The sequence below is a fragment of the Muscardinus avellanarius genome (genome assembly GCF_963383645.1).
Source record: "Muscardinus avellanarius genome assembly, chromosome: 19".
Taxonomy (NCBI): Eukaryota; Metazoa; Chordata; class Mammalia; order Rodentia; family Gliridae; genus Muscardinus; species Muscardinus avellanarius.
In genome coordinates this window covers 20,580,355-20,593,030 of record NC_137805.1, presented here as the reverse complement: position 1 = coordinate 20,593,030, position 12,676 = coordinate 20,580,355, and the positions used below count along the sequence as shown (strand labels likewise).

The window sequence follows — 12,676 nt, the reverse complement described above, 5'->3', positions numbered from 1 at the left end:
AGGGGGATCACACAGGTTCGAAGTCAGCCTCAGCTACTTAGTGAGGCTCCCAGCAACTTAGTGAGACCCTGTCTCTAAATAAAATAAAAATATAAAATAGGTCTGGGAGTGTAGCCTGGAGGTTGAAAGCCTCTGGGTTCTACCCCCCAGTACCACCACCAAAAAAAAAAAAACAAACAAAAAAAAAAAAAACAGGGTCTTAACTAGGTTGGTGAGTCTCTCCTAAAACCTACGATCCTCCTCTCTGAGCCTCTCAAGTACTGCGATTACAGGCATGTGCTACCATGCCCAGCTGACCTGGACATTATAGATAAAGCCAGAGGTTCAGGCCCTCGCCCAGGGCTGTCCCTCCTGCTGGACTATCTTTAGAATTTCACTCTCAACCACAGTCTTCCACCTGGGGTTGAGTCCTGGACCACGAGGCACCACTGGCTGGGTGGAAGCTACTGTCTGCTCCTCTCCCCACCTGCTGGAGACACCCTGGTTCTCATTTTTCTGAGGAACCAGAATGCACTCATGTCTCTCCCTGGTTCTCAGACCCTTTTCCATGTCTGTCTCCTCACGTGAATGCTCTGGCTGGCACACACTGCCCTCTGTGTGGTCCCTGACCTTTAACCTCCTCCCCCCTGGGCACAGGCTTGCGAAGCCCCAGCCAGAGGATCCTGGCCACTCACCTCAGCTGTGCCACACCCTCCCCTTTCCCTGGCCTGCTCCAGAGGGTCCCTGCATCTCTGGCCAGGGTCAGGGGCTCTCCTTCCTGCTCTGCATGTGTGTGTTCCGCTATTGTGACTCCACAGCCTGCAGGCCAGCGGCCTGTCCCCATAGCTGCTCTCTTGCATGGCTTGAAGGAGCTGCTTCCCCTCATATTTTTTCCCCTCATCTATTGCTCTGCCTTCTGGCTTCCTGTCAGTTGCTATTTTGATCCTTTCTCTGCCTTGATCTGAGTCACTGTAAAACATCAAAGCAGGCTTGGGTGAAAGCCTGGGCAAGGGCAGAGAGAGGGCAGCCCCCAGCCACAAAGGGACTGCGACCTTCTCATTCATCTCTGAAAGTTGGACAACAAACGTCATGAGGCCTAAATGACATTCTGCCTTCCCCGGCACCTGTGAGCACTTGGCCAGCACTGGCAATGGTGGCTGTGGCCAGGTGTAGGGAATCTCCTGCTGGGCTGTTGATTCATCTGGCCCACATTTCTAGAGCCTTGCCCTGGGGTGTGAGGATGGGCTTTATGAAGTGGCTCTGACACCAAGTCTAAAGGTCCTGGCTGAGGCCTGCTAAGGGAGCCTGGTGGTTCTCTTCTCAGCCACACTCTTGCTCTTCAGCGCTCAGTGCTCTGAGGTCCTCACCAACTTCCCAGTTCCCCAGCCACTGATGTCATCTCTTGGTCCAGATAGAAAGGAGGAAAGCTAGCTGGGTGCTAGCTGGGGACTCTCCTCTGCTGTTAGAGCTGACATTTCAGAGCCCCTCTGCCCTGCAGTCTCAGCCACTTTTCTTCCTTCCTACTTCCTTGCCACCATGTTGTTTCCCAAGAGCTCTCCCTGAACTCTTCCAAGAGCTCCAGTGAGCCAATGCTTTTGGTGGCCTTTTCCTGCTGGTGCTCACTCTTTCAGCACTGCCTCTGGGAGCCTTCTCAGCTTGGCTTCAAGAAGAGGACAGGCTGCTTGCATGAGGAAAGAGTGGGGTCCAACTTGCCCTGAGACCACACCTCTGTTCCCAGCCTACCATCTTCTCCAGATGCCTGACTCCTTCCTTGCTGGAGTGCTAGGTTATTCTGCCTCAGGCATGGGCTGTGTTAACTGTTGGGCTCCCTGCCAGAGGCTCACTAATTGTAGCTGGGCTGTTGGAAACCTCCTTTCCTAAGTTCTAGGGGAAATCTCAGGCCCTTGTTCCTCTGACTAATTCTGGCAGTGTGAAGACATGCTCTTGTTTCTTCCAGACCCCCTTTGCTTCCTCCTCACAGGCAGCTTCCTCATGTGGCTCATACACCTGCTACATGGCCCTTTACCCTGTCGGGGCTTTCTGACAGTCTTTAGGAGAAGGATCCTGGGTGTCTCCTGGGTCTCTTTTCTCACTGTTCTGCATGGGGCCATTGGATGGGGTAAGAGGAGGGTGGCCTGGGTCCTTGGGTCCTGCTTTCACAGGCTCTGCATCTTTCACACTCCAGGCCCATGTGCTTTGTGAAGCAGCTTGAGGTCCCTCCCTATGGGAGCTACCGGCCCAATGTGGCTCCGGTCACACCCAGGGCCAACCTGGCCAAGGAGCTGGAGAAGTTCTCCAAGGTCACCTTCGACTACGCAAGTTTTGACGCTCAGGTTTTTGGCAAACGTATGCTTGCCCCAAAGATTCAGACCAGCGAAACCTCACCCAAAGCCTTCCAATGTAAGTTGGGGAAGATTGTTCTAGTCTTTCCTCTAGCATTGATCCTGGGAGGGGCAGAGGGAGGGATCTCTGAAGATTTAGAAGGGACTGGGGCGCAGGCCCAAGGCCCTGAATGCTTTGTGGGCACTCTTGTGGCCTCCTTGGGGCCCACATCTTGCCCAAGTTCACTGGAGCCTTTATATATCGCGTAATTATTGATGAAGCCAAACCCAGGTCCTTTATGGAGTGTATCTGAATACTTAAGGACACCTTTGCTGACATAGTCCACCCTGAGAACTCCCTTTCCAAAAGAGGTGGGATGTCTGCTTCCAGCAGTGCACTGGGGAGGGTCAGACTGTGGGCCAGCAGGACCCATTATCCCCGCGCCCCAGAAGAGGCCATTTGCTTTCTTGTCTGGAGACCATCTCACAGGAAATGATGTTGTTTGTGACAGTAGCAACACATTTGCTGAGTAATTGTACCACCACCACCAAGAAAAATTCCTGCACATCTTCTAGAAACAATTTTCCTTGTCACTTTTTGCTCTCTTTTGTGGCTCACGAGGCTCTTAGCCTTGGAAACTCACGTCAGATGGAAAAACACGCACACACAAGACTGGGGCTGGCGCCTCCTGGTGGATGTTGCCTGCTCCACAGTGGCAGTGATGAGTTTCCCATCTGTTAATAAAGTTCCAACAGGTGGTCCCCTGGGGGGGAGAGGCTCTTCCTTGCCCCAGCAGAACCTGCTCACCAGGGCTGAGCCAGGCTGTCTTCAAGTACACACACCTGTTTAAATGTGTGACGATGCTGGCCAAGAGGGGACCCTCAATGAGCTTTCAAGATAGTGAGATCTAGCAGGGCGTGGTGGCGCACGCTTGTCATCCCAGCATTTGGGAGGCTGAGACCAGAGGATCGCGGTTCGTGGACAGCTTCAGCTACTTAGTGAGGCCCTTTGCAACTCAGTGAGACCCGGTTTCAAAATAAAGAATAAAAATAGGGCAGGGGGTGTAGCTCGGTGGTAGAATGCCCCTGGGTTCCATCCCTAGACCCGCAAAAAAAAAAAAAAAAAAAAAAAAAAAAAAAAAAAAAAAAAGATAGTGAGATCTTTCTGGAAATACTAATGGTCATGCTTACTCAGCATATCATGTATGTGAATGCTTTGTATGGCTTTAGCCTCATTACAAGAAGAGATAACATTTTTTTTTTTGCCCTCAGTTTTTGTGTTTGGGCATTGATGCTACTTTGTGCTTGGGCATTGATAGCAGCTGTCACTGGGAATATAGGAGACAGAGATACTGACACACCTTTGGGATGATGTGATAAGACTTTTCATGAAAGTGGTATTCCAAACATTCATCCTATTTACATAATTCTTTAGTTTTTCAATAAGCATTTGCTGATGGATATTTTTGTTTGAACTCTCAGAGCTGCTGGAATGTCTTTGGAGGGTTTTGTTCTTTCTGCTCAAATTTTGTAAAAATGAGAGGCCTTCTCGAAATTGGGAAAGGATAGAGGGAGGGTGTGTGAGGACATGGGAGTGGTTGGGTGTTGCACCTAAGCCTGTGGTGCCCTGGTCCCCAGTACTCCCCTATGCGTCTGCTGCCTCCTCTGTCCAAGTCTGTGTCAGCTTGGTGTTGTTCCCTTTTTGCAGCCAAACCTTCCCCAAAGACCTCCTCCCCTGAGGCACAGCCCCCTGGTAGTTATGTGAGGAGCACCCCGTCCTCTTCTGCAGGCTTCGACTACTCACACGACGCTGAGGCCGCACACATGGCTGCCACCGCCATCCTGAACCTCTCCACCCGCTGCTGGGAGATGCCTGAGAACCTCAGCACGAAGCCGCAGGACCTCCCCAGCAGGGTGGGTGTGTCCCCACAGAGCCTCTGAGGAGGGCTTGGGGGTACAATCTGCAGACAGGCCCGCCTGCTCCCTGCAGGAGACCCTGGCAGAAATAGTGAGGGTCTGGTTGGTAATTGTCATTCTTATATTTTCTCCCTCCTGGATGGCCCACCCCCCAAGAGAGCTCCGTGTGCTGTGTGAAGAGGGGCCAAGAACTGTGCTCAGCCTCAGGGACTGGCTTTGTGTTGCCGGGAGCCCAGGTCACTCTGGGCTCCTCCACGTGTGGTCAGGAACAGCAGTCTGTTCTTTGCTCTCTGCGGCCATCCATTTTGGTTCTCTGCTTCCTTCCATGGGCATCAGGGTTCTGGGCTTTCTGTAAATCCTATTAAAATGTACTAGAAGGCACACATGGGAAGGGCCTGAACCCTGACACACGTTTCACATATTTATTCACCTTTGCAATTGTAGTCTGCGGACATTGAGGTTGATGAAAATGGAACTCTGGACTTGAGCATGCACAAACACCGTAAACGGGAGAATGCTTTCCCCAGTAGCAGCAGTTGCAGCAGCAGCCCTGGGGTCAAGTCTCCCGATGTCTCCCAGCGCCAGAGCAGCACCAGTGCCCCCAGCAGCTCCATGACCTCGCCACAGTCCAGCCAGGCCTCCCGCCAGGATGAATGGGACCGGCCTCTGGACTACACCAAGCCCAGCCGCCTTCGGGAAGAGGAGCCTGAAGAGGTGGGTGTGGGCAGGTGGGGCTGAGTGAGCAGTCAGGCTGCTGCAACCAGTGCTGATTCTCTAAGCAGCTCCTTCTCTGTGCTTCCCACAGAAGGTCCATTTCTGAGTTCATTTCTTTCCTCTAAGAAGGGTTCCACCTGCAGGGCTGTGCTCAGCCTTGTCTCATAAGAGAGGTGGTCTACACACCTCTGCAGAATGGGGTGGCCACCACTTTAGGTGCTTTAGAGCATGTAGAGGAGAGGGCCTTGTTTCAGTTCCCACAGGGGTGATTTTGGGGAAATTTATGGTCTCTGGTTTTGCGAGCGTCACACCAACCTGCAGAAAATACTTGCTGCCCACTTGGCTCCTTGGGCCAAGACAGTAAGAAAACTCCTGGCCCAGGGCCTTGGATGAGGGACCCCTATGGTGGACAATGGCCTGAGTCCCTGAGATCTGGACTGACCTGGTAAAGAAGAGCTAGTCTAGTCATTGGTGTTGGAGCTGTAGAACATTTCATCTCCCTCACCTGTAAAATGAAGAGCCTCTCAGAAGTGGGTGGAAAATAAACTTTTCTCCAGGAGGATATATCCCTAGGAACAGAGTCTAGTTCTGAGAGTACACAGGATCCAGGCAGCATACATGAGGACTATGGGCTCCCCTTCCTCTCCTTCTCCCAGGGTCCTCAGGAGAGGACCTCCATGCAAGGAACAGGGCCAGACACCCAAGGAAAGATGGGGAGGTAGCCTGAGCCCTCTACAGTTAATCCCCCAGGCTCTTCATTTGACCCTTGGTGGGATCCGGAGGCCCTATTTTACAGAGAGGTGGGCTAGGCCCCCTGCTAGGGCACATGGCCCAGTTGCTGACCTCCTCCAGTGTGTGGTCCTGGAAGAGGTGCTGCCTTGGCAAAGCCTGGGTAGAAGGAGGCCATACTTGGAACTGCATCTGCTGAAGCTGGCTTCTTCCTGTGATGAGAAAGAGTCCTGTTTGAGATGGGTTGCTTTCCTGTGCAGTGTTTCCACTGTCAGCTCCAGGCTTGGGTCTAGAAGCTTGTGGCATTCTTGCCTTGCTCCCAGGACCAAGCCTCTCCCAGTCACCTCCTTTCTGTACTCCCCTGTCACCCACAGTCCACACTTCTCAGCCAGTTGCTCTCTTGGCACCAGTGAGCGGGTACCCTGGACCCTTCCCTGCCCCTTCTTGGACCCCAGTTCAGTGCTTAACACTGAGTTAACACAGTCTCTTACCACATCCTTTTGGGTCATTTTTGTACTCCTAGAAATAAGCCACCATGTATAGGCCTGTCTCAGAGGCCTCAAGGTCCCCCCCACCTCAGAAGCCTATCCTATGCTCTATCTGGCAATGTAGCCAACAGTGCACTCTGTAGCCAGCAGTATTGGCTCTCCCCAAACCTTTCCTCTTTCTCCTCCACCCATTTCTTAGGTGTGGTCACAGATTGGAAATACCTCTTGAGGTGAGCCTTTCCCTGTCTCTCTGCCTCCACCCTGAACCCCCAACTCAGACCCAGCTGCCAACCCTGCCGGAGACCCATACTGCTGGCAGCAGCCTGTTCTATTGTCTCCAGGTCCCTTGTGTCCATGGGCCTCTGGAACAGCTTCTTACCTCTGTTTTTGGAGCCCTCATTCATCCTATGAAGACCCAGCTAAGCATGTCCTCTGAGGAGCTTCCTCCTACTGGGTCAGGCACATAAATCAAGCTTATCCAGGGGTAGGCAGTAGAGGCAGCACCTACAATGTGGACCAGGTCCGCTGCCAATTGCCCAGTGGTTCCCTGGGCAGTGTGCCCACCAGCACTCTCTTGTTTGAGGGGCTGTGATTCTCTAAGGCCTGGAGGTGAGGCACCTCAATAACTTGCTGGGACCCACAGCAAGTAGGCACCAGCTCTGGAATGTGACCTCTGGTGCTGCTGTCTTGATGGCAGCTCTGCCCTTCTGGGAGAAGGCATTCCTTGCTAACTGGCCTCTGTGGTGAAGGAATGCCCTCTAGGCCCAGCGGTCGATGGTGAAGTGCTGCTGAGGTGGCGGCAGCACGTGGTGGGTGAGACCTCAGCACGTTCAGGTTGGCACTAGCTGTGTTCACCAGCTCAGCTCCTACACCCAACAATCTTATTTAGCCCTAGAATAGCTGGGCACCAGCCATGCCTGAGGGCTCTGCACCTGGTGCTCTTGCTGAGGGCAGCTTGCAGAGGTGGCCCGAGGCTAGGCTATTGGCTCACTGCCTCTGGAGTGGCCCTGGAGCTCTGGCCTGGGGGTAGATCTAAGTCCACAGGGTGTGGTTGCTTGTGCTGCATGGGGGAATTCAGCCTCCTGCCTCCTCCAGAAAGCAGGAGACTCTAAGTGCCTTGTAGGTTCTGTCCCAAGGGCCAGACTCCCTTGCCCACCGGCCTGGGTGCCCGGGCCTCCCCGCTAGCCGCTAAAACATCTCCCTGCTGGTTTTTTGCAGTCAGAGCCAGCAGCACATTCTTTTGCTTCTTCTGAAGCAGATGACCAGGAGGTGTCAGAGGAGAACTTTGAGGAGCGGAAGTACCCAGGGGAAGTCACCCTAACCAACTTTAAGCTGAAGTTTCTCTCCAAGGACATAAAGAAGGAGCTGCTTACGTAAGTGCTACCTTGTCCGGCATACCTGAAGCCTGGGAGGAGTGGCTGGCATACCTGAAGCCTGGGCTCAGCCCATGGCTACTAGGGTTCTCAGTCGGGGCCTCTCCTGTCTGGCTGATTTCCCTGCCCTCGTCTATCTTTCCTTTGTTAATGTGACAGGTGACCTGTCATCTCTGCACTATGCTGGGCATTCATGTGATCCTTTAAAAGCAATTAAAAGCAAGGAAGTGCCTTGGCCCAACCTGCAAAGCAGAACAAAGAGAGCAGGACGAAGACTGAGGAGTCCCGAGCACAGAGCTCCAGAGGGAGCCCCGAGGGTCAGCAGAGGCCTGGTTCACTCCCTGAGGTGCCAATGGGACACCTTCTGCCTGTGCTCAGTGCCTGGGCGAGGACTCCGCTCTCAGCCCTGGAAGCTGCTGGGCTGCAGGGTGCCTCGAGCTGGTCCTCGCGGGGCTGAAGTAGGCAAGGCCTTCTGTCATTACCACTGTGACTGCCTTCCCTAGAAGCTTACGAGTGGCTGACCTGGCTCCTGTGCCACAGGTGATCAGGCAGGAGAGGGTTCCTCCTCTCCCCACCCTGAACACTACCAGTTTCCTCCTGCCATGGAGCTGAACTTTCCCAGGTTGTTAGATCCAGGCTCTGGTCCTTAAGGAAGGCCACACTACTGCAGGGCTGGAGAGGGAGGGAGCTTCCACCTATGTATTCACGGGCACACGTGTTCTCACGCAGCACACATGTGTTCTCACACGGCACACATGTGTTCTCATGCAGCACACGTGTGTTCTCACACAGCACACATACTTCAGAGGCCTCCTAACTCCACGTCCAGCTTCTTCTTGCATTAAGCTGTGTGGGACAAGCCTCGGTTGGAGCGAGGGCTGTGCTCTGGGGACTGCAGGAGAGGCCTGCAGGCTTGTCTGGCTCCCTGTTCTGACGCTCTTTTTCCTTTGTCCAGCTGTCCCACCCCCGGCTGTGACGGCAGTGGCCACATCACCGGGAACTATGCCTCCCACCGCAGGTTCGTCCCCTGCTCCTTGGCCTGGCCTTCGTTTGCTCATGGGGGTCTCCCTCTTCCCTCCTCTGCCCCCTCTGTGGCTCACCCCAAACCCTTCGTGCTCACGGGGGTCTCCCTCTTCCCTCCTCTGCTCCCTCTGTGGCTCACCCCTATCCCATCTCTTCTCTTTCAGCCTCTCTGGTTGCCCCCTTGCTGACAAGAGCCTCAGAACCCTCATGGCTGCCCACTCTGCTGACCTCAAGTATGTTTGCGCTCCCTGACCTCCTGTCTCTTGGGCAGCACCCTTGCTTTGCTCTCTCCTTCATGAGGCTCCTGCTAAAATCGGCCTTCTCCAAGGTGCCACCCTAGGCTGGCCCTGCTCTCCTGGGATGGGGTGAAGGGGCAGGCCCGAGGAAGGGCCGATTCTGTGTGGCTGGGGCTGCTGCTGTGGCTGTGACCCTGCTCTGAGCACTGCCTTGGCCTTCCCTCAGGCCAAATGGGCTGCTGCAGGCTCCTGCACAGCCCTTGGCCCTCCCAGCCTCTCCTGAGGCCCCTAAAGGGGCTGTATGGGTCTGCTTTGCCCACTGCCCTAGGCATAGAGAAAAAGCCCAGAATTGGCTGTGGCCAACAAGTCCACCGAAGCTCAATGACTGCTGGCTCTGCAGCGCTTGCCGAGTGAACTGGAAGCCAAAGAGGCAAAAGAGCTCTTTGCCTTCCTCCTGCCCCCTCTGCGACCATTCCTGCTCCATTCCTGCCCTGGTCCCTCCAACCGTCCCCACATGCTTATGCCTTCTCTTTGCCGGCCTCTTTTCTGCTTCTGCACCTCCCTACCCCTAACATTTGGGCAGGGTAGCCCTGAGGGCACCCACCAGTTGCTTGGCAGTCCTGCACAAATGAGGCTCAGGCACCCAGAGGTTTCTAGGTATCTGTTCTCTTGGGGCTGGAGCTGGAAGTAGCCATTACCTTTGGTTCTCATGCCTTGGGGTAAGCTGTGGCATTACAGATCTGGTGCCCCTGAGTTGCGGGGACCTCATCCTGGGTGCCAGGGCTGAGCGCAGGCTTGGAGGAAGGAGGTGTGCTCTTGTCCCCTTTATGCCCTCGAGGGCTGGCCCTCCCTCCTGTGGGCCTTGGTGTTGGAAGGCCCTGGATCCAGGCCCAGAATCCTTGGCCCGTCTTAGGGCCAGACAGAAATTGGCACCGGTGCCTCTGGGATGAGGAGCTGGAGTGCTGTGGTCACAAGGGCCTGTGCTGGTCTAAGGCGGGACAGAGACCCTTGGTCTCCAGCAGTACTTACCACAGATGTGGAGTGGGACTCACCACCTCTGTTTTCTTTCTGGGGGCGAAGAGGAGGCAGTGGCAGGCTCACAATGTATTCGTTTACTCTGCCCTACCACTGCTGGCCCAAAGTCCAGAGTTGGAACCCTAAGTCATGCAGCTTCAGTGACCCCTGCTGCCCCTTTCTTCTCTTGCCATCTTTCTTGTATTCTTTTTTTCCAATTTTCTGTTCTAGTTCTGCTTTCTTTTCTATCATTAGTTTCCATGGCTTTCCAACTCAAGGGCTTGAATAGTTTTAGAGCCAGCGATGCACCCACATACTTCTGTGGCCTTGAGCAGATAGATGCTAAGAGGTGGAGGTAGAAAATGTGGCACAATCCTATTGAGACACAGCCTATGGCAGGGTTAGTGTTCTTTTAAGACTAAGTTTGTGAAGAACTGCAACCCATACTTGTGCAGAAATTGCAACAAAAAGTCTCCCTTGTATGCAATGAACAGCTCAGCTTCAGCAAGGTGTGGCAGATGGCCAAGGGGTTCCCCTTCTTCCAGAGCACTTCTCTGCCCTGGGGTCTTCCTTGGGAGCCTTCTCCTCATCTCCCTAAGACCATGGTTGGTTCAGGGAGCTGGTGGGCCAGCCCCTCTGGTTCCTGCTCCTGGGCTTGCTCCATGTCCTTCTTCCTGTGCAGGTGTTGGGCCAGCCAAGCTGGGGCAGACAGGGTTCTTTTGGTGGCCTTGCTGTTGATACAGAGGCTGATTCTCAAATGACACATTTTCTGTGTTTTAAGCTAATCCCTACAGCATTTGCTCCCTCTCTGTGTGCCCTAGTGGTCAGGACCTGCCATGGGCTGTTCAGCTCACATGTAGTGGGGTGCTGGGGTATGGGGGCTCTGCACAGGGTGGGTGATACCTCATAGCACCAGATGGGGCTCAGAGGAGACCTGCGCTGCCAAGGCAGAGGCAGCCCTTAAACGTGGATATGGCCTGGAGTCCTTTCTGCCTAGACAAGGTGCTCAGAAGCAGGTGGTGGGAGGGGCAGGGCTAGCTCCCATTCTTGTGGCTGACCCCATAGGCCACAGGCCATTAGGAGCACGTTGAGTACTCCTGCTCCTCTGGTTACATGAATGCTGTCCTATTTTGGACATAGCTCACATTAGGCCTCAGAGGGGAGTACAGGGTCAAGTGCCTACAGGGCCACCTGAGACTGACCAGTACCACCAGGTGTGCCTACACCCCATCGTGGCTGTCTCTCACAGCCTGGCAATGGGCTCATCACCTCTGAGGCAGGGCTTTTCTGGGTCTGTCACCCTGGCCACCGAGTGACCTCTATTCTCAGTGCCATAACTGAGTCTGCCAGTGCTTTCCTGATGCTGAGACAAGAAACAGGAGCCTTGAGGCCACTCCCAAACAGGATGAAAAGGCTGCTACCTTCAGCTCTCTGGACTTAGGCTTCGGAGAACAGGGACATACTGACACAAAGACTGGTAAAGGTTTGACAGGCTAGTAAAGCATCCAATGCGTGACACAGGTTAGGGAGGAGAGACCCAGGACTCTCCAGGAGGATGCCCCAAGAGAACTCCAAAGGTCCAGAGAGATCGTGGGAAGTGAGGCTGCCCTGTGGTGCCATAGGAGCTTGTTGGGACTGTGCCCAAATCCTATCACCTAAGCAAGGAGATGCCCTGTCCCAAAGGCCAGATACTGCTTGTGCTGGTAGAAGACTTCAGTGAGGAAGGATCATCTTCACCATCACCACATGGGCTCGAGTGCCACAGAGCAGTGCACTATGATGGTGGGCTTTCAGGCGCCAGTGTCAAATGTTTGCCTGGCTCCTGTGGACCAGCACCCTCCTGGGGGCAAGGTACAGAGCAGGAGGCCCCATGGGAAGATGGGTCCAACTTCAGAGCCAGCCCCTCTTTTCACCCTAAGGTCATTTTTTCTCAGTGGCTATTTGGGTAAAAACAAGAAAGTTCATTTTCTTATTTGTAATATCGAAGTATAATTTTTATACCTTATGCAATATTTTCATCAAGCATTGTTGGGTATATAGTGTTGGACCTCTGTGTGTCCTGTCTCCCTTCTTACCTCTGCTGGTCCCACCACCCCACAAGTCACTGGTTGTTTGAGTCTGGGCTCACTAAACAGCGGCCAGGCCTGCAACGGCCATGAAAGCAGGTGGTCTGCGGGCATCTGCTGGTCTTCTTTGTCACTGTGCACTCTACCTGAGAGCAAGCTTCCAGAGTCTTGGTCACTGGCTGTGCCTTCCAAGGGCTCATGTTAAAGTTAGGGCTCAGGTGTGTTCTGGATGCTTCTAGGCAGGCCAGAACCAGTGAAAAGGCTGATCTGGAGCCCATCATCTCCTGTGGATACAGTGGACCCAGAAGGTCGGTCCCACACCCTGGCTGATGTCTGGTGTAAGACCAGGCCCCTGGGGCCGCTCTCTTCTCAGCATTCTGGACCCCGGGAGGCAGTTGGGAAAAGCACTGAGGCACCAAGGTGACCCTGCCAGACACCTGTGGCTGGTAGCTGCAGGCTGGGGTGCCTCGTTGGTACTGCTCCTCTGCAAAGAAGTGCCTAAGAAGGGTGGCTATATGGGGGGCCCTGGGCTGTGGAAAGTGATGGGCTCACTTGAGGGCTGAGCCCAGTGGGCTAAACATTTGGTCTGCTCTCCTCCCACTTTCCTCCACAGGTGCCCCACACCTGGCTGCGATGGCTCTGGCCACATAACAGGGAACTATGCTTCACACCGGAGGTGAGTGGGGCTGGCAGGAGAGGGTGATGGTTTCTGTTTTAGACAAAAGTCTAAAGTTCTGAATAGTCCTTAATTCTGCTGACAGCTAGAGCCATTTCCTTCTCTTCTGAATTACTGGTGCTCACAGAAGCTGCGTAGGT

At 54.1% G+C, this 12,676-nt stretch overlaps 1 protein-coding gene across 2 annotated transcripts in view; it reads left to right on the top strand.

Annotated features, from left to right (window-relative positions):
• The window catches only part of MYT1 (myelin transcription factor 1), a gene marked incomplete at both ends in the record, with an annotated part of 69,384 nt that overhangs the window by 44,573 nt on the left and 12,135 nt on the right, over positions 1 to 12,676 (top strand). For both annotated transcript variants that reach the window (XM_080716807.1, XM_080716808.1), the window contains 7 exons: positions 2,165 to 2,379; positions 4,090 to 4,214; positions 4,662 to 4,931; positions 7,367 to 7,521; positions 8,477 to 8,539; positions 8,709 to 8,777; positions 12,474 to 12,536. In XM_080716807.1, the coding sequence (XP_080572933.1) occupies positions 2,165 to 2,379; positions 4,090 to 4,214; positions 4,662 to 4,931; positions 7,367 to 7,521; positions 8,477 to 8,539; positions 8,709 to 8,777; positions 12,474 to 12,536 (960 nt within the window). The remainder of the gene's footprint in view (positions 1 to 2,164; positions 2,380 to 4,089; positions 4,215 to 4,661; positions 4,932 to 7,366; positions 7,522 to 8,476; positions 8,540 to 8,708; positions 8,778 to 12,473; positions 12,537 to 12,676) is intronic.